Source organism: Microtus ochrogaster, chromosome 5, assembly GCF_000317375.1.
Source record: "Microtus ochrogaster isolate Prairie Vole_2 chromosome 5, MicOch1.0, whole genome shotgun sequence".
NCBI classification, from domain to species: Eukaryota; Metazoa; Chordata; class Mammalia; order Rodentia; family Cricetidae; genus Microtus; species Microtus ochrogaster.
The window spans coordinates 79,780,139-79,798,201 of record NC_022012.1 but is presented as its reverse complement, the minus strand read 5'-3'; the positions used below and the strand labels follow the sequence as shown (position 1 = coordinate 79,798,201).

At 40.8% G+C, this 18,063-nt stretch overlaps 1 protein-coding gene across 7 annotated transcripts in view; it reads left to right on the top strand.

Moving 5' to 3' along the window:
- The window catches only part of Dock3 (dedicator of cytokinesis 3), a 405,059-nt gene that overhangs the window by 292,788 nt on the left and 94,208 nt on the right, over nucleotides 1–18,063 (top strand). For all 7 annotated transcript variants that reach the window (XM_026779352.1, XM_026779351.1, XM_013346561.2 and 4 more), the window contains exons 15-22: nucleotides 2,962–3,086; nucleotides 4,593–4,755; nucleotides 5,408–5,514; nucleotides 6,072–6,243; nucleotides 6,991–7,088; nucleotides 8,512–8,595; nucleotides 10,120–10,220; nucleotides 14,336–14,417. In XM_026779352.1, coding sequence (XP_026635153.1) covers nucleotides 2,962–3,086; nucleotides 4,593–4,755; nucleotides 5,408–5,514; nucleotides 6,072–6,243; nucleotides 6,991–7,088; nucleotides 8,512–8,595; nucleotides 10,120–10,220; nucleotides 14,336–14,417 — 932 coding nt within the window. The remainder of the gene's footprint in view (nucleotides 1–2,961; nucleotides 3,087–4,592; nucleotides 4,756–5,407; nucleotides 5,515–6,071; nucleotides 6,244–6,990; nucleotides 7,089–8,511; nucleotides 8,596–10,119; nucleotides 10,221–14,335; nucleotides 14,418–18,063) is intronic.

Below are 18,063 nucleotides of genomic sequence, written 5' to 3'. Positions count from 1 at the left end.
ATCCATTTTTTTAAATTATTTTATACTCTTTTTGTTGTTTTCGAGACAGGGTTTCTCTGTGTAACATTAACTGTCCTTGAACTAGGTCTTGTAGACCAGGCTGGCCTTGAACTCACAGAGATCCGCCTGCCTCTGCCTCCCAAGTGCTGGGATTAGAGGTGTGCTCCACTACCGCCCGTAGAAATTTATTTTTTACATGTTTTCTGGGTCATTAAAATATAATCAGCCAAACACTATTATACAAGCATTCAAAGCTAGTACTTAAGCTCTCTCTTGTCCATCTTCATCACAAAGTACCTGTCATCTTCCCTCAATGGAAAGTAGCTCCTGACAATGAATGTTAATTTATTCCTGAACACAGTGCCTTAGCCTTGAGGCATGATTCCAGTGATGGGTTTGGGGAACATATAATGTGTACAATTGAAGAGTGGGGGAGCCCTGGGAGACTACTATAAGGTGCACTGAGGCTATTCACACTAATTTTTAGGTTTTCTCCTAATTCTAGGACAATTAGTGAACAGTGCAATTTTAGTGATACCACTGGGACCTTTTGACAAGAAGCCTGGCATCACCTCAAGTAACATTAACCTTCACAAAGTGTCGTTTTTAAAATGAAACATAATTTACAAAATTACAACCCATAAGGCAGTCTAATACCTGTTCTGAGATTATCTCTGGTCTAGGCAGATCTAGTCTCTAAATAAATAGCAACCAGGGACGTGATGAAATCAAGCTGCTTCTGTCTGCACCTCGGAGGGCAGTCATTGTGTTAAAACTTTTCAAGGGTATCACTAAGACACTGTTTCAAAAAGAGTAAAAACTGAAGGAATGCCTAGCTTATCTTAAAACTGGCGCTTTCCCTTAAAATAATCCTGCTCAAAAACCATGAGCTCACTAATAAAGCAACACAGATGAAATTTTGTATAAACAGTCTACAAGAAAAAGATCCAGTTTTGTATCAATATTCTGTAATGTTATTGCTTAGAACAGTTTGAAAGCATTCCATTTCAAGGGTATGTTTATTGCTGACATACATATAAATCCATAGAAATGACAAATTTGTATACATTAGAATAATATTTCAAGTAGCCAAAAAAAAATAGCTGCTTTTAAAAGCTGCATGGACGGGGGCTGGAGAGATGGCTCAGAGGTTAAGAGCATTGCCTGCTCTTCCAAAGGTCCTGAGTTCAATTCCCAGCAACCACATGGTGGCTCACAACCATCTGTAATGGGGTCTGGTGCCCTCTTCTGGCCTGCAGGCATACACACAGACTATTGTATACATAATAATAAATAAATAAATATTTGAAAAAAAAAGCTGCATGGACTATCTCTAAAATAACTCCCAGAAAATGAAAACCAGGGTAAACCAAATACCTAGTCTTTATATTAAATGTTCAAATTGGACTGGAGAGACAGCTTGGAAGTTAAGAGCACTTGCTGTTCTTGCAGAGGATCTGTGTTCAGTTCCTAGCACCTTCATGATGGTTCACAACCATCTGAAATTCCAATTCCAAGAGCTTTGACTCCATCTTCTAGCAGGTACACATGTGATATGCAGGCAAAATGCCATACATATAAAATAAAATAGACATTAAAATTATCTTAGTTCATTTATTCACTTAATGCTAAAATCATTTTAGAAACTGAATAATTACAGTTTCACAGGAAAGCTAACATGCAACTAAAAGGATTTTATTAAAAGAAGAGGCAGTTTCAGTTGTTAAATATTTCACATGTCATCTATTCTAGTTTATCCCATTATAATAACTATATTCAATAGGAAATGTCCCAGTTAAGTTTGAATTTTAGACTTTAGGGGCTTTCAGTTCATTCATGAATAATTTTATTCAGCCTGTTACTAGACAGTGACAAGCTGGTGAATTTGAGTTTCCTTTTTCTGTCTGCCTTTTCCCACCACACCTGTACATATCAGTACTATTAACGTATGTGAGGAAGGCCAAACAAAGGAAACAGATGAAGGTTCTAAATTGGCCAGACTTTGAAGCACAGACAACTACAGAAATGGACAGCTTCCAACCTGCCCACATAAGCAATAGGATAAAGATCATGTATGAACTTTAGACCACATTTTCTTTTTCCCTTCATGAGAGTCTAAGGAAACAGGATGGATTTCAGTATTAGAGAAAGTTCTCTAGGCTCCTGAAAAACATTTGCAATGCACTGCTCTTCTCTACTTGAGCCAAGTTATTTAAAACTGTGTATCCATATAATTGTGATTGTTAGGCTGTGCTCCTGGGCTAGGGTGGTGGTGGCCTGAGGAAAAAAAAAGAAGAGTCATGAAGACCTCATAAGAAACCTTTGCGTACAGGCCAGACCACTTCAGAGTTGATGCCTAAGACACTTTCAGGGTTAGAGAGGAGAGACCATTGGTACAAGAAAAATAGCAATGCTACATATATCTGACCAAACCAGGAAGCTTACTTGCTAACCAAAACCAAATGTTGTTTCTCTCATTATGACTCTAGGTAATAAACATATTTTCATCAGTTTCCAGAAAGAAGCAATGTGTCCTTTATTCAGACTCCAAAGTTTTGAGAGTTGTAAAAAGAAAACTATGAAGAAAAAAAAAGGAACAATTTCTTAGGGAAAAGAGAAGAGACTAGTAGTAAGACAGACATGATTAAAATAATTTTTAAAATCTTCCTTCTTTAAGGGTCTTATACTGTAGCCATCTTGGAGGGGAGAGAGACTGAGCAGTCTGAACACCAATAGCAAATCAGATTCTCCTAAGAAAGCTGTGGTGAACACCTTTAGAGTACACTTAGAGAATATGTAACTAACCCTCTGATAGTGCTGCACTCTTGTTGGCGGAAAGTCCATTGTTATTAACCAAGCTTGGAATGCCCTGAGGATTCAAATGCTAGCCTGATCCTCCATGCAAACAGGGCCTTGTGGTGTCTGTGATCATGAACACATTTCATTTTCCCCCCTCAACAGGTGATATCCGCAATGATTTGTACCTAACCCTGGAGAAGGGGGATTTTGAAAGAGGAGGAAAGAGTGTACAAAAGAATATTGAAGTGACCATGTATGTACTCTATGCAGATGGAGAAATCTTAAAGGTAAGGCTTGTTAGTAATTTAGAATGAAAGCTAATGTGTTTTCATGGCCTGTCTGCCCAGAAGATCATTCCCTTTAGGCAGGACCCAGTTCAAATGGCCCCATATGTGTTGTCGTCCCCCGTCTTCTTTTTTCATCCAGGAAATACTACAGTGTGGTTTGAAAAGGATTCCTAATGTCATATATAGCCCTTGCATTTATTCTTCCTAGTGTCTAACCTGCATGCCTCTTATTCCAATTTATACCTATTCCTTTAGTTCTGCCCTGCATGTTACCTGTTTTCTATTCCACCAAGCACAAAGCTGCCTGGTTTTTGTAGTGATTACTAGGTCTTCCTTTGTCTTTTTGCTCTTTGAAATAGGGTAGGATTTAGACACCTTGCTAGCACCAAGTTTTAGAACAGAGAAGAACAGATTCAACCTAGGAAATTATTTCCAGCAATGTAGTACAGGATTTTTTTGTCATTCTTCATTGGTAATGGAGACCTAGAGAACTGATTTTTTTTTAAGCTTGTCTGTATTTTCCTCAGTTCTGTCATGGTGAGGACCCTGGTGAACAATAGCTAGTCTCCATTTCCAGTGCACTTGGCAGATCAGCCTTTTACAGGCCTCATGGGGAAGTCAGAACAGGAATCATTAGCTCTACTGTTACAGAGGAAAAAGGCAAAATTAGTTAAAATAGTCTCCCAAAGCAGATGGAAATAGAGGAAAATGTTTAAACAGGGATGAAACGGTGGTTTGTATATCACTGTAAAACATTAAATAAATACCCTGGGTAGTCATGCTCATTGCTTATGCAAAGAAGCACCAGAGAGGCAGAGCTATCAGCCACTCCAATGTGTGTGGAAAGAGAACTGTCCTTAATTTTGTTGCCCAAAATTCCATCTTCCAGGGTAAGGGTCGGAACAGTGCTAAGTCTTCATGGTAATGTTTCAAAGCTGGAGTCAGATTAAATCTGATATATCTTGTTTATGAAAAGTTAATAAAAGTAGCCTAAAATAGTTCAACATAGCATTAAGGAAAATTTAGAATTTCTTCTTGGTCTGATAAAATACTGTGTATAATTGATTTCTCTCATGGAACTTCTTATTTCCTTTCTCAGAAAGTATGTAAAACTTACCTTGGTGATGCAGGTGCACCAACCAGCTACTTTCAGCTTGTCACAGTTGTGTGCTTACTTCTGACCCTAGGAAGACAAGGAACATTATGACTGCTGTCAGTAATGCCCAACCTTTTGACATTTTGGCATGTTGTCCTTTACAAATGTTTTGGGAAACATTCATAGCTATCCTAGGATGTATGTGGTCCATGGACCTCAGATTGGGCATTCCTGGAATAATTACACTGTCTATATAATTACTTCCAAAAATAATGAATTTAAGTCAAATGTATTATCATCTGATCTGGTACAAAACTAAGATCTTGATACAGAATAAAATAAAGCATTCTAATAACAGAAACTAAAGTTCTTCCGTGAAAATAACATCTTATTTTGCTTTTCTTTTCCAGGACTGTATCAGCTTGGGTTCTGGAGAACCAAATAGGAGTTCCTATCACTCCTTTGTTCTCTACCACAGTAATAGTCCTCGTTGGGGAGAAATTATCAAATTACCTATTCCCATTGACAGATTCCGGGGCTCCCATCTACGTTTTGAATTCAGGCATTGTTCCAGTGAGTGAGACTTTCCTTTCAATTCCCTTGAGGATAAAAACATAACTCTGCTCTTGAAGTAAACTTGTGAAGATTCTTGTTATTAGGAACTAGAAATAAATAGAAATAGGATGTCATCAGAGGCAATGTCTTAGACTGTAAAAGCAGTGGTTCCAAATCATGGAGTTTGGGGCTGGAGAGATGGCTCAGCAGTTAAGAGCCACCTACTCTTTTAGAGGACCTGAGTTCACTTCCCAGCACTGACATCAGATGACTCACAACCATCTGTAACTCCAGCTCCAGGGGATCTGATGCCCTTTTCTGGTTTCGTGTACACACACACACACACACACACACACACACACACACAAATGAAAATAATTTAAAAAAAATCTTTGGTATCTGATATTGCTTTTCCTGGTACCTGAAATGCCCATTGTTATTTGGAATGTTTTCTTTTGTTCTTACTGAACTACTCATATAGAATCCCCTTCCCTATTTTATCGAGTCCAGAAATGTTAGCGTCTCCAGTGGTCATGGTAGCCATGGCAATTCAGACGAGCATGTTTCTCATCATCCTGTAGTCAAGTTGCTACCTAGTTAATGAAGTGAAGTTCAAAAGAGTGTGGGTGACAAATACGGTGGTATTTCTAATACTTGGCTCTGCTTGCAGCAAAGGACAAAGGGGAAAAGAAACTCTTTGGCTTTGCATTCTCTCCCCTGATGCGTGATGATGGCACCACACTCTCAGATGATATTCATGAGCTTTATGTGTATAAGGTATGGACCTGTCTTTCTTTTATCTCCATTCCTTCCTTACCCTACTCTGACCATTCTCAAGTATGAATCTTGTTTAAGTGGTTTTCGTTGGTCAGGCCAGAGGATTCTAGGTAGCACACTGGTGTGTGACAATAGGACAGCTGTGGTCAGGCTTTAGTTTTCTAAATACCTTTCTAAGTGGCCCTTCTCCCACAGCTAATACCAGCAGGCCCTTTGTTTCCCACCTCTCACTTCAGTAAAGAGAAATCCATTACCAGCTCTTCTGTGCCATTATTAATTTAACTAAAATGTTTGAAGCCTTGCTATTTGAGATCATAGTGTTGTTAGTTGCCAAAACACAGCTACTAACCAAAGTTGCTTATATATCAGATAGAGGTCACAGATCCTATTATGTTCTAGGAAAATCATGAACAGAAATCAGTCCTGTAAGAGAACCTGCAACCCAAGGTCCAACCTTAGGAAGAAAGTTATAAATATGAACTCAAGTTCCCTAGGACTTGTTTTTTGCATATTGAGTTGCTTAGGAAATATCCTCTGTTCTCTGTGTTTACCTACAGTGTGATGAGAATAGCACATTTAACAATCATGCCCTATACCTTGGCCTGCCCTGCTGCAAAGAAGACTACAATGGCTGCCCTAATATTCCCTCCAGCCTCATCTTCCAGCGTAGCACCAAAGAGTCTTTCTTCATTTCTACACAACTTTCTTCTACAAAACTCACACAGAATGGTAGGTAATGGTACCAGCAAAGTGCTTCTCTCCTTTGTTTTCTGTTGTTGGTTCCACATTGCTTGTGTGTGTTGAGATCAAGACTGCTTCTTATGACAAAATAAAGACCTGATGTGGGAATGATTTCTTATTAATAAAGAAACTGCCTAGGCCCATTTCATAGGCCAGCCCTTAGGTAGGCGGAGAAAACAGAACAGGATGCTGGGAGAAAGAAGCTGAGTCAGTGAGTCGCCATGGTTCTCCAACTCCAGGCAGATGCAGGTTAAGATCATTCCTGGTAAGCCGGCTTGTGGACTACACAGAATAATAGAAATGGGTTAGATCAATATGTAAGAGCTAGCCAATAAGAAGCTGGAACTATTGGGGCCAGGCAGTGTTTAAAAGAATACAGTTTCCGTGTAATTATTTCGGGGCATAAGCTAAGCTAGCCATGTGGGCGGCCGGCTGCCAGGGAGGGAAGCAGCCCCGCTGCTCTTATTTCAACAAAGACCATTTCTTTTTCCTTTTGCAATTGAAAGAATCACTCAACAGTAATAGCCTACAAAGTTATCCAAGGCTTTTGTAGTTCCTAGGGTTTGCATCCACGGTGCACAGTTACATCTTTGCTCCCTCCCCCCTTATTTAGCACTTAAATATGTTATAGTCACAACTAGTTCTATTTCCCTAGATTTCATTTGTCTTTGTCTGAAAGAATCTGAGTTTTGCTCAACTTTATGAGGTTCACTGTCTTCTGGATTTGCCTTCTAGTGGACCTTCTCGCTCTGCTGAAATGGAAAGCTTTCCCAGATAGGATCATGGACATCCTCGGGCGGTTGCGGCATGTCAGTGGGGAAGAAATTGTTAAGGTATATCTCTCACTCAATCAAAGCACACTGTCTGCAGAAAAAATATGGGCAAAACACCTTCCCTGTTATTTCTGCCAATAAGCCTCTAAGACCATTTCTCCAAATACAAAATAGATGAATGTTAAGGTTTTTTGTTTTATTTTGTTTTTGTTTTCTCCAGTTTCTTTGCTAGCTACTTTATTTTTTTTCAAGGAAAGGTTTATTGCATTTAAATTTAAACCCTATTTAATGATTTGTTTTACTTCCCACAGAAATAATATTAAAGGATAGTGTTAAAAAAAAAGTATCTTCTCAGAGTGAATCCCAGTGGCCGTGCTGTCTGATTGCCTTTGTTTTCTTCTTTCTTCAGGTCTTTCTCGTTTTCCAAACTTTATAGCTCTCTAACACACGAGCCTGGGCTCTTGATTATAAACACTCTGAGTACTGTCCATTAACGCATTTAGCTGTTACCTGTGAACCTTCTTCTTACCTGGGGTCTATACTAGGAACTCTTTCTTACCCTCTAGCATAGATCCTTTCTTTATGCATCTTTGTGATATTTCTCAGTTAATGAAACACAGTCTTTTCCAGTTGTATTTTAAGGAATTTTCTGGGCAGCACTTTGCCCTGTTGGTTTTAGCTTGAGATTGTACAAGGTACTTCCGGATGCAGAAGTCCAGCAGGAAATACTACCTAGTAGACCAAGCTCTCCTGAAGAAAGTGGAGGAACAACCCTAAGTTACCTCATATTGTTTTGAAATAAGTTATAAATGTGTCATTTACATGCTTTGATTAACAAGATATTAGATTTCATTTTTCAATGCTCTCAGCATCCATTGTTATCTACCTTAGTTTTGCAACTTCAAAAACAGGCATGTACTTAACAAAATAAAACTAACAACAAATAATACTGCCAGATTTTTAGCCACATTGAGAGTCCTCATTGGCTGCATTTTCCTTTCTCCTGAAATATTTTGGTCATTACTCTTTCCTTAGAAGTTTAGCATTTGCCAGATTGGAAGAGCTACTTAAGATAGGTCTTCTGCAAGATCCTTAAACTATATATAACCCCAATAGTCCACCTAGTTATCCCTTATTTAGGTAGAGACAGGTACTAGAGGGTTTTTACCATGCTTTCAAGATTTTTGTTGTTGTTTACTGGGAGCTAAAAATCATTGTTATAGGGCTGGAGAGATGGCTCAGAGGTTAAGAGCATTGCCTGCTCTTCCAAAGGTCCTGAGTTCAATTCCCAGCAACCACATGGTGGCTCACAACCATCTGTAATGGGGTCTGGTGCCCTCTTCTGGCCTGCAGGCATACAGACAGAATGTTGTATACATAATAAATAAATAAATATTTTTTAAAAAATCATTGTTATATGAAAATTTAACCATGTATCAACAATCTTAAGTTTCATGAACCCTTTTTTCTTGTATTGTTTCAGTTTCTGCAGGATATATTAGATACACTTTTTGTGATTTTGGACGATAATACAGAGAAATATGGCCTTTTGGTTTTTCAGTCTCTGGTAAGTCATTTCCTGAATTTTGATTTTTTTTTTAATTTTTATTCTTCTCTCACACAATACATTGCAATTTCCCCCCTCTGCTTCTCCCAATTCCCCCTACCTACAGTCCCCCTCAGACCCACTCCCCCTCCCTTGTTTTCCACCGCACAAGAAGATAAAATAAGACTAAGCACAAACCTTCTCATCAAGACTGGGAAAGGCAACCCAGTAGGAGGAAAAGGGTCCCAAGAGCAGGCAAAACAGTCAGAGAAACGTCCATTCCCAGTGTCAAGAGTCCCCCCCCCCCAAACACCAGGCCAACAACCGTAACATATGTGCAGAGGACCTAGTGCAGACCCACACAGGTTCTACAATTGTCAAATCAGTCTCTGAGCCTCATGAACCCTGCTTGGTTGATTCTGAAGGTGTGCTCTCCCAGTGTCCTCAACCCCTCTGACTCCCACAATTCCTCCTTCCCCTCTTTTAGGGGGTTCCCTGAGCTCTGGGGGGAGGGACATGATAGAGACCTCTGACCTATGTTCTCTCTCCTCCTCATGTTTGGCTATAGGTCTCTACATCTATTCCCATCAACTGATAGAGGCAGCCTCTCTGATGTTAACTGGATTAGACCCTGATCTATGAATATAGCAGAGCATCATTAGGAAAAATTTCATTTATTTATTTTGCCAGTCGTGTTTGGTTCTACCCTAGGCACTGGGATATCCAGCCTCCAGTTCCTGGTCACTCAGGAAGTGTTGGGCATGTGCTCTTCATTAATTATTACCATCACATGCTTCAAAAATATCTAAAGGAATCGACTTACTAGACTGAATTAGCAAAAGACTTGTTTTCAATTTTTTAAAAAAGGCTCTGAGGATTATTACCCAAGGAAGACTAACCAGCCAACCTACCCATCAGATCCCTCTGAGATCAATTTGAAGAACTGGATTTGAGGACTGGAGAGAAGGCTCAGCAGTTAGAGCATATACAGCTCTTACTTTGATCTCAGATGAGAGTGTTAACAGTGTTTGGCACTCTTTGTTTAATATCTACAGTCCCACAAGAGAGTTGTTTATTCAAGATGAATTGGTGCTCCAGTCTAAGTGATAGAGAACTGAAGCTAAAGCTAGAATGATTCTCTGGCTTTGCTTTTCTTCATTGCTCCCTGGTCATGAGACCATTTTTGGAAGAGCACAGCCTTCCACAGGCTTTAATTGCCCACTTTTCTAAGTTTTGTAGAACACCTGAGTGTTTGTGTCACTTACACGGGTATTGTATTATCTGTCCCTGATGATATTGTACCACTATCATTGTGATGAATGGAGAGGCTCCAGGTAACATAGGCACAAGCTGATAAGGTACAGCTGTGAATTGGAAAGTCAATAAAAGAAAAATAAGACATAAAAATAGATAATGGAAATCTCATGTTTAGTTCCCATAGGGAACACTAACAGTTTGCTCTCAAAGAACAAGAGTCTGTTACCTCCTAGGGATCTTCCTGAGGTCTCTAATTAAACCATGGTGGCCATCTTTCTGTCTTCTCAGGTGTTCATCATTAACTTGCTTCGAGACATAAAATATTTCCACTTCCGACCTGTGATGGACACATATATCCAAAAGCACTTTGCTGGAGCCCTGGCATATAAGTAAGTTTAATTTGTTATCATTACAATATGATTTGAATAGAAAATCAAAAATTTAAAAAGTTCAGTTGTAGCCAGGATTCATTTAGCTGACTTTTTAAATGTTACTTTTATAATTGTAGTTTAAAAATATATAATATAAAATTTACTATCATAACCATTTTCAAATTTAAAATAATTTACTCATATTGTTATAGAGTCATCACAAGAACTCCATCCATCTCCAAAATTCTTTTTATCTCACAAACCAAAACTCTCTAACATCTAACAGTTATACTTGTCAGTCTCCACAGCTACTGAAAAACATTGTACTTTGGTCTTTGAATTTCAACTGCTCTTAAGTACCTCAAAAGAGTAGCTTGTTTCTCTTACCATGTCATCAAAGTCACCATGTTGTAGTGTATATGAGACTTTTCCTTTTAAGAATGAACAATAGGAATCTGGAGAAAAGACTCATTGGTTAAGAGCACTTAGTGCTCTCTGTCAGAGAACTAAGGCTCGATTCCAAGCACCCCCATAGCTTCCGTTTGCCCAGCATCCATCAATGCTAGTAGTTTCCCAGGCGTAGGGCCCCATGAGCCCCTCCCCTACCTTTGACTGGCTGTTGACAGCCTCAGTCTTGTGCATACCCAGTGCAGGCAACTGCAGGGGCTATTAGTTCCCTATTGCAATGGTCATGGTGTGCCCAGGAGATAACGTTTTACAGTCCTTCTTGTTGTCATCTGGCTCTTACATTCTTTTTACCCTTTCTTCCTTTATGTTCCTTGATCCTCAAAGAGGGTGATATAGATGTCCTGTGTAGGGATGAGAACTCAACAGTCACTTATTGTCAGCACTTTGAGTAGCCATGAGTTTTTGCATTCAGTACCATCCACTACAAAAAGAAGCTTGTGTGGTGAAGATTGAAAGTAGCTCTAAATGTAAATACTTAGAGGCAGTTTGATATCATGTCCTTTTAGCAAAACAGCCATAATAATACCTCTCCACCCATGTTTTTGTTTTGGTTCTGTTTTAATCAGGCTTACAGTAGTAGTCATTGAACTCCTTCTTGTGGAACAGGCCTCCAATTCAATTAGAGTGTACTTGGTTAACCTCAAAATGCTGTTACACTGGTTGGCATACATCTTGTTTGGCAGGTTAGCATTATAGCACTTCAGGTCCTCTGTTGGGTAAAACAGTTGATGACTTGTGTCCCCAACTTCTGCAACTTGTATAGCATCTTCTGACACTGTGCATGACAGCCAGCAGGGAGGGAGTTTCCATTTCAGCTCCAGCTTGACTTCTCTATGTCCTGAAGCCAAGGTGTGTGGTATCTTCAGAAATAAGGTCTTACCAATTACAGAGCAGTGGCTATAGCCTGTGTTGTTTGGGGTCTCTGTACCTTCCTGGCCAACAACTTACAGGGAGGTATGTCGTATCCACCAGTGGGGATATTTGTTTGATTGCCTATGGCTTCTGGGATTGCCATCCATTTGTATAGGTTATTTCCATTCAAATTCATTTTTAAAATTTATTTTTGAATTAGCTTATGAAATAGTAGGTATCCATATAGTTTCTCTTTTCCAATTTAACTCTTTTTTTTTATTGAAAGAAAAAAAAAGAAATTCCCACCTCCTCCCAGCCTCCCATTTCCCTCCCCCTCTTCCCACTCTTCTCCCCCTCCCTCTCCAGTCCAAAGAGCAGTCAGGGTGCCCTGCCCTGTGGAAAGTCCAAGGTCCTCCCCCCTCCATCCAGGTCTAGGAAGGTGAACATCCATATTGGCTAGGCTCCCACAAAGCCAGAACATGAAGTAGGATCAAAACCCAGTGCCATTGTCTTTGGCTTCTCTTCAGCCCTCATTGTCCGCCATGTTCAAAGAGTCCGGTTTTATCCCATGCTTTTTCAGTCACAGTCCAACTGGCCTTGGTGAGCTCCCAATAAATCAGCCCCACTGTCTCAGTGGGTGGGTGCACCCTTCGTGGTCCTGACTTCCTTGCTCATGTTCTCCCTCCTTCTGCTCTTCATTGGGACCTTGGGAGCTCAGTCCAGTGCTCCAGTGTGGGTCTCTGTCTCTATCTCCATCCATCACCAGATGAAGGTTCTATAGTGATATGCAAGATATTCATCAGTATGGCTATAGGATAGGGTCATTTCAGGTTCCCTATCCTCAGCTGCCCAAGGAGCTAACTGGGGACATCGCCCTGGGCACCTGGGAGCCCCTCTAGGTTCAAGTCTCTTGCCAACCCTAAGATGCTCCCTTAATTAAGTTATGTGATTCCCTGTTCCTCTATCCAACCTTCCTTTCTCCCAATCATCCCGTTTCCCCAAGTTCCCCCCATTCTCCCCTTCTTACTTTTCTCTCCCCATCTCCCCTTACCACCATCCCACCCCACCCCCAAAGCATTCAGGAAATATGGGACACAATAAAAAGACCAAACCAATTTAACTCTTTATAACTCTTTGTGTATTTCACATCATTCATCATGATCCCAATCATCTCCCTTTCCCTTCCCATCTGCCCTCTACCTTTGTAACCCCCCATCAGGAAAAATAAATAAAATTTAAAAGAAAAGAGATTAAAAAAAAAGGAAAAGTCTCGTTGTGGAAGCCGTAGTGTGTCTCAGTGAGTCACAGAAAATACCCTTTAGTCCACATATCATTACTTGCAAATGTTCATTGCATTGAGTCATTGGTCTGGTTCCGAGGTCTCTGGTTTCTGCTCCACCATTGATATTAGGCCCTCCCTGGGGCCCCTCTTGGATATCCTGTTATTGCTGTGTAGGGATTCTGCAACTTTGGGTCTTCAGGACCAGCCTCTTCATGTGTTCCAGCATATCACAGATGGGGTAGATGCTAGGATAGGCCAACTCATAACTCTGGTCCTGGGTCTTGGTGGTTGCTGGGTTGGTCAGCAGATGGCTCTTCTGCATCCTCAATACCAGGGTGAACTCTCCAGCACTGCCCCAGCCAGTTCACCCTATGAACTAAGCAGCCAAAGGAAACCTGGTTCTCCTGCTCTCATTTCCCGAGTCTGGCTGGCCAACATGTACACCCTAGGGCCAGCTCTCCTGTGTTGCCTAGGTGAGGTGTAGGGTGCTGCCGAGTGCTATAGCTGGTGAGAGGCAGGACCAGCTCTCTCACTCTCATGACCTTATGGATAGCTTTCCCACCTGCCACCAGCCTTAGGGGGTGTGAATGAGGGCACATCTCTCCCTTGCCCATGCCACCATATGACAGATAAGGAACAGGGCCAGAGCTCTCATGCTTATGTCCTCTGGGCCAGCTCATCCCACACACCCATCATCGGGGGCTCACCCACGCACCCATCATCGGGGTCAGCTCTACTGTGTTGCCAAGATGAAGTACAGGGCCCACTGTCCTGAGTGCTGCAGTTGGCAGGGGCAGTTTTCTTGCCTGCCACAGGGCACAAGGGGCACGGGGGAAGGGGCATCTCTCCCTCACCCTCATCACCACATGGAAGACAAGGGGTAGAGCCAGCTCTCCTATAGCCACAACCTCAGGGCGAGCTCACTCATGTACAATTATTGTGTTAAGAAAAACAATTTCATGGATACATCCTATCAGAGACTAAAAGGCATGGCATAGGCATCATTGTGCCATAATGCCGATTGTGGTGGTACACGCTGGTAGAATTTGCTGAAGGAGGCAGAGATAGAGGATCACAAGTTCGAACAAACCTGTGCTCTTTTACATTACGATACTTCTGACTCAGTAAACTCATTGCTCTGAGGTGGCTTGGTCCTTGGGAAATGAGGTGTGGAATGGGGTGGCATTAGTATACTTTTACTCAGTGTGCTAGTTAGTGTTGTATGTTTGGGAGATACTACAACTTAAGACAAATAAAAATATATAATACAATCTAAGTTTGGGGAAAAACTAGAGTGGGAAAGGGTGCTTATGACTACTGATAAAAATTCTGTAGCTCCTTATGGACAGAGAATGTCTGCTCTCAGATAATGTGAAAATTCCACAGCTGTGATGGATCCATCACTTTAGCTCATCAGCAGAATATTATTTCCTATTTGACAGTTCTTTGCTATTTTCCATTTGACTAAATATAAATTTGAGACTCATTGCCTTTTGATTAAAATGGAATTCTGTAAATGTTCTCTCTCCAGGGAGCTCATCCGCTGTTTGAAGTGGTACATGGACTGCTCCGCAGAACTGATCCGGCAGGATCACATTCAGGAAGCCATGCGGGTAATGTCCTGAGCTGCCATACTTCCAGAACAGGCCATTCCTACAGTTATTTGTGTGTAATATCATTGGTATAGTGCTCAAGACAACTGTAGTATGCTGACCTACTTTCAGGAATGAATGCCGTGATCCATGTAATCTCCTTTCCCTACCTCAGTTATACCCCTTAGGAGCTTTATACCTGATCATTTTACCTTGAAGCAAGAAGTGAACATGGATTCTAGCCATCCTCCTCTGTCTTATTTTTACCAATAGTATCGGTTTGCCTTCCTACTGACTCAAGTATTGATCTACTTCTAAGCTAATACTGGTAATAACATTGATTAGAATTAAGATTGAATCACTTCTTTGATGGATACCAAATATTGTGTTTTGGGACTGTGATAAGTAAGAAAGAAGTGGATAAATATATCATATGATGATATTTGAAGAAGCTAACATTAAAACCTGTACATTAATAAGAATCTGGAATCTTCTGTGGGCTGATCCTCAAAATGTTGGCCTGAGTAGATTCCTTGACAGTGTAGCTTCCTTTTCATTGTTGGGTAGCTCCAAATGGTGAGAGCTCCCCTCACCATAAGTTAACTTCAGTATATTAACTTCTTCTCATGCAGTAGAGAGCCATATAAGAACAATTAAATCCTCTTTTTTTTTTCAAATGTTTTCAAGAAAGCTTTCATGTCTTCTGGAAACATCCTTAAAGCAAGACCAGACTTTCTGTATCTGTCCCTATTTTATCTTGTACTTGGGTTATCTTTCCTTAAAGTTGCATTTTAATTATGTTTTCTACACTTTCTACATAGTAATTAAAAAGAGAATAGCATCAAAGTTGTTCTTTTTCTGTCTTCTTTTAATATCACATCATCTATACTAAGTATAGGCCCTGTGTTGTGTGTTGTTCTTCTTTCTTACATAGTACAGTGTGTCAGATAACATGGGTAGAATTAAGTCACAGTTCTCTTTTTACTTTTCCTTGACTCTCTGAACATACTTTAAATACCTGAGGATCTAAGGGGTTTTTTTCCTCCTTCATACAAATGTTCACTAAATGGTTACTGTCTGTTCTGGGTGCTAAGAAACATACATAAGACCAGCCCATCTCCTAAAACTTAAATACAAAAGATTCTGTGTGAGCTCATTAATTAATTACTTAAGGGTACTATAGAAAGTTTGGAAGGTTTCCCTGTTCATATTGGCATGTCATTATGCAGGTCTTATTTAGAAAGCCATATTGCTAAGATTTCATGGTTGCATCTTTCCTGTCTACAATAGAAGACACTATCTCACAACATGCATCCTCATTCTCTGGCTCTTATAATTTTTCTGCCCTCTTCTGTGATATTCCGAGTCTTGGGTGTAGGGACTACATTGTAGATGTATCACTTGGGGTTGGGCACCCCACAGTCAGTTGTTCTTTGCATTTTTACCAGGTAATGATTTCGGTAATAGTCCTATCTGTTGCAAAATAAGCTTCTTTTATGAAGGGCGGGAGCTACACGTACTGTAAGAATAAGCATTTAGTGTACAGTGAGGAACTATGCTGGTTTAGAAAAGTAGCAGTAGTAGGCTCTCCTCTAGGGCCCATGACCTCTTCAGCCTTGAGTAGTTGACTGGGTTTACAGTACCAAGCATGAATTCCCTCCTATTGAGTGGGCCCAAGTCTAGTTAGACAGCTGTTGATTACATCCCAGATAGAAGTGCTACTATTATACCAATGGGAATATTGTGCTGGGCTGGTCATTGTTGTGAATCACAGGCTTTAAAGCTGAACAGGACTACTTATTGCTTTTCTCCTTTGACAGCTTGCATAGCCCCTATGAGAGTTAATCCTCAGGAAGGTGGCTTCCAGCTAGTTCCATCTGTTCCTTCAAGTCTTTTTTGTTTGTTTGTTTTTGGGCTTTTTTGAGACAAGATTTCTCTGTGCTTTGGAGCCTGTCCTGGAACTAGCTCTTGTAGACCAGGTTGGCCTTGAACTCACAAAGATCTGCCTGCCTCTGCAAGTGCTGGGATTTAAGGCACACAGTTCCTTCAAGTCTATTGTCTCCAGCAATAAAGTCTTATCTTCAAGTTCTGAGAGGCAGCCAAGGTTAACGGTAATAGCCTATATTGTTTTGGGAGTCTCTTGGACTCCTTTACCAACAACTTGAGGGGAAATTTCCCGTGCTTGGAGCTCACCAAGGCCAGCTGAACTGGGACTGATGGAGCATGTGATCAAACTGGATTCTCTGAATGTGGCTGACAATGAGTGCTGACTGAGAAGCCAAGGACAATGGCACTGGGTTTTGATCCTACTGCATGTACTAGCTTTGTGGGAGCCTAGTCTGTCTGGATGCTCACCTTCCAAGACCTGGATGGAGGGGGGAGGACCTTGGACTTCCCACAGGGCAGGGAACCCTGACTGCTCTTTGGACTGGAGAGGGAGAGAGAGGGGAAGTGGGAGGATGGGGGAGGGAAATGGGAGGAGGAGAGGAGGTGGAAATTTTTAATAATAATAATAATAATAATGAAAAGAAATTTCCCATGCTTGGTACTGAAGGTTTTATTAGCTAGTCTATGACTGTTGGGGAAGCATTATTACCCTATGTGGTATATTGCAGTCACTCTTCTATTGCTGTGAGAAGATGCCATGACCAAGGCAATTCTTTCAAAAGAAAACATTTATTGGAGGGTTATTTACAGTCCACTATCATCATGGTGAGAAGCATGGCAAACAGGCATGGCAAGCATTGTGCTAGAGAAGCAGTTGAGAGCTACATCCTGATCTACAGAAAAGAGACAGGAAGACAGATGGACAGCTGTTGATTACATCCCAGATAGAAGTGGCATGGGGTTTTGAAACCTCAGTGTCCACCCCAGTTACATATTTCCTTTAAAAAGGCCACACCTTCTAATCCTTCTGATCCTTTTAATTAGTACCCCTCTCTGATGACTAAGCATTCAAATATATAAGCCTGTGGGGGCCATTCTTATTCAAACCACCATGTGGCATAACTTCATTAAACATACACACAATCACATACTCACATGCATGCATATGTGTGTGTATATTTAAGCCAACACAAAATAATGTGTTTGACTTTCTCAAATACCTTTAGTGTATTTCTATTTCCTCCCTGTCCTTCCCCTAAAAAAGTTCCCCTCCCCATTTTTCCCATTTCTCCCCTCTTAGCACCATGTCCTACTACCTTTTCCTTTTCTTGAGCCATCCCTCCTCATGGTTCCTTTTTATGTTCCTGGTTTCTGTGGTTACTCCTAAGTTACATACTGACATCTAATGACTCAGAACTGGGATCCACAGATGAGAGATATTATGTGGTGTTTGTTTTTCTGGGTCTGGATTACCTCACTCCTTGTATTTTCTAGTTCCATCCATGTGTCTACAAATTTCATTTCATTTTTCTTTACAGCTGAATAGAATTCCATTGTGTATATGTACCACATTTTCATATCCATTCTTCAGCTGACTGACCTTTAAGTTGTTTCTCTTCCATAGTTATTGTGAATAGAAGTGGCTGTTGTAATTGGAGTGGCAGGGCTGCGTCCCCAGCACCCCAACCGCACCCCGGCCGCCTGGCTAGCTTATGCCCCGAAATAATTACACGGACACTGTATTCTTTTAAGCACTGCTTGGCCCATTTCTATCTAGCCT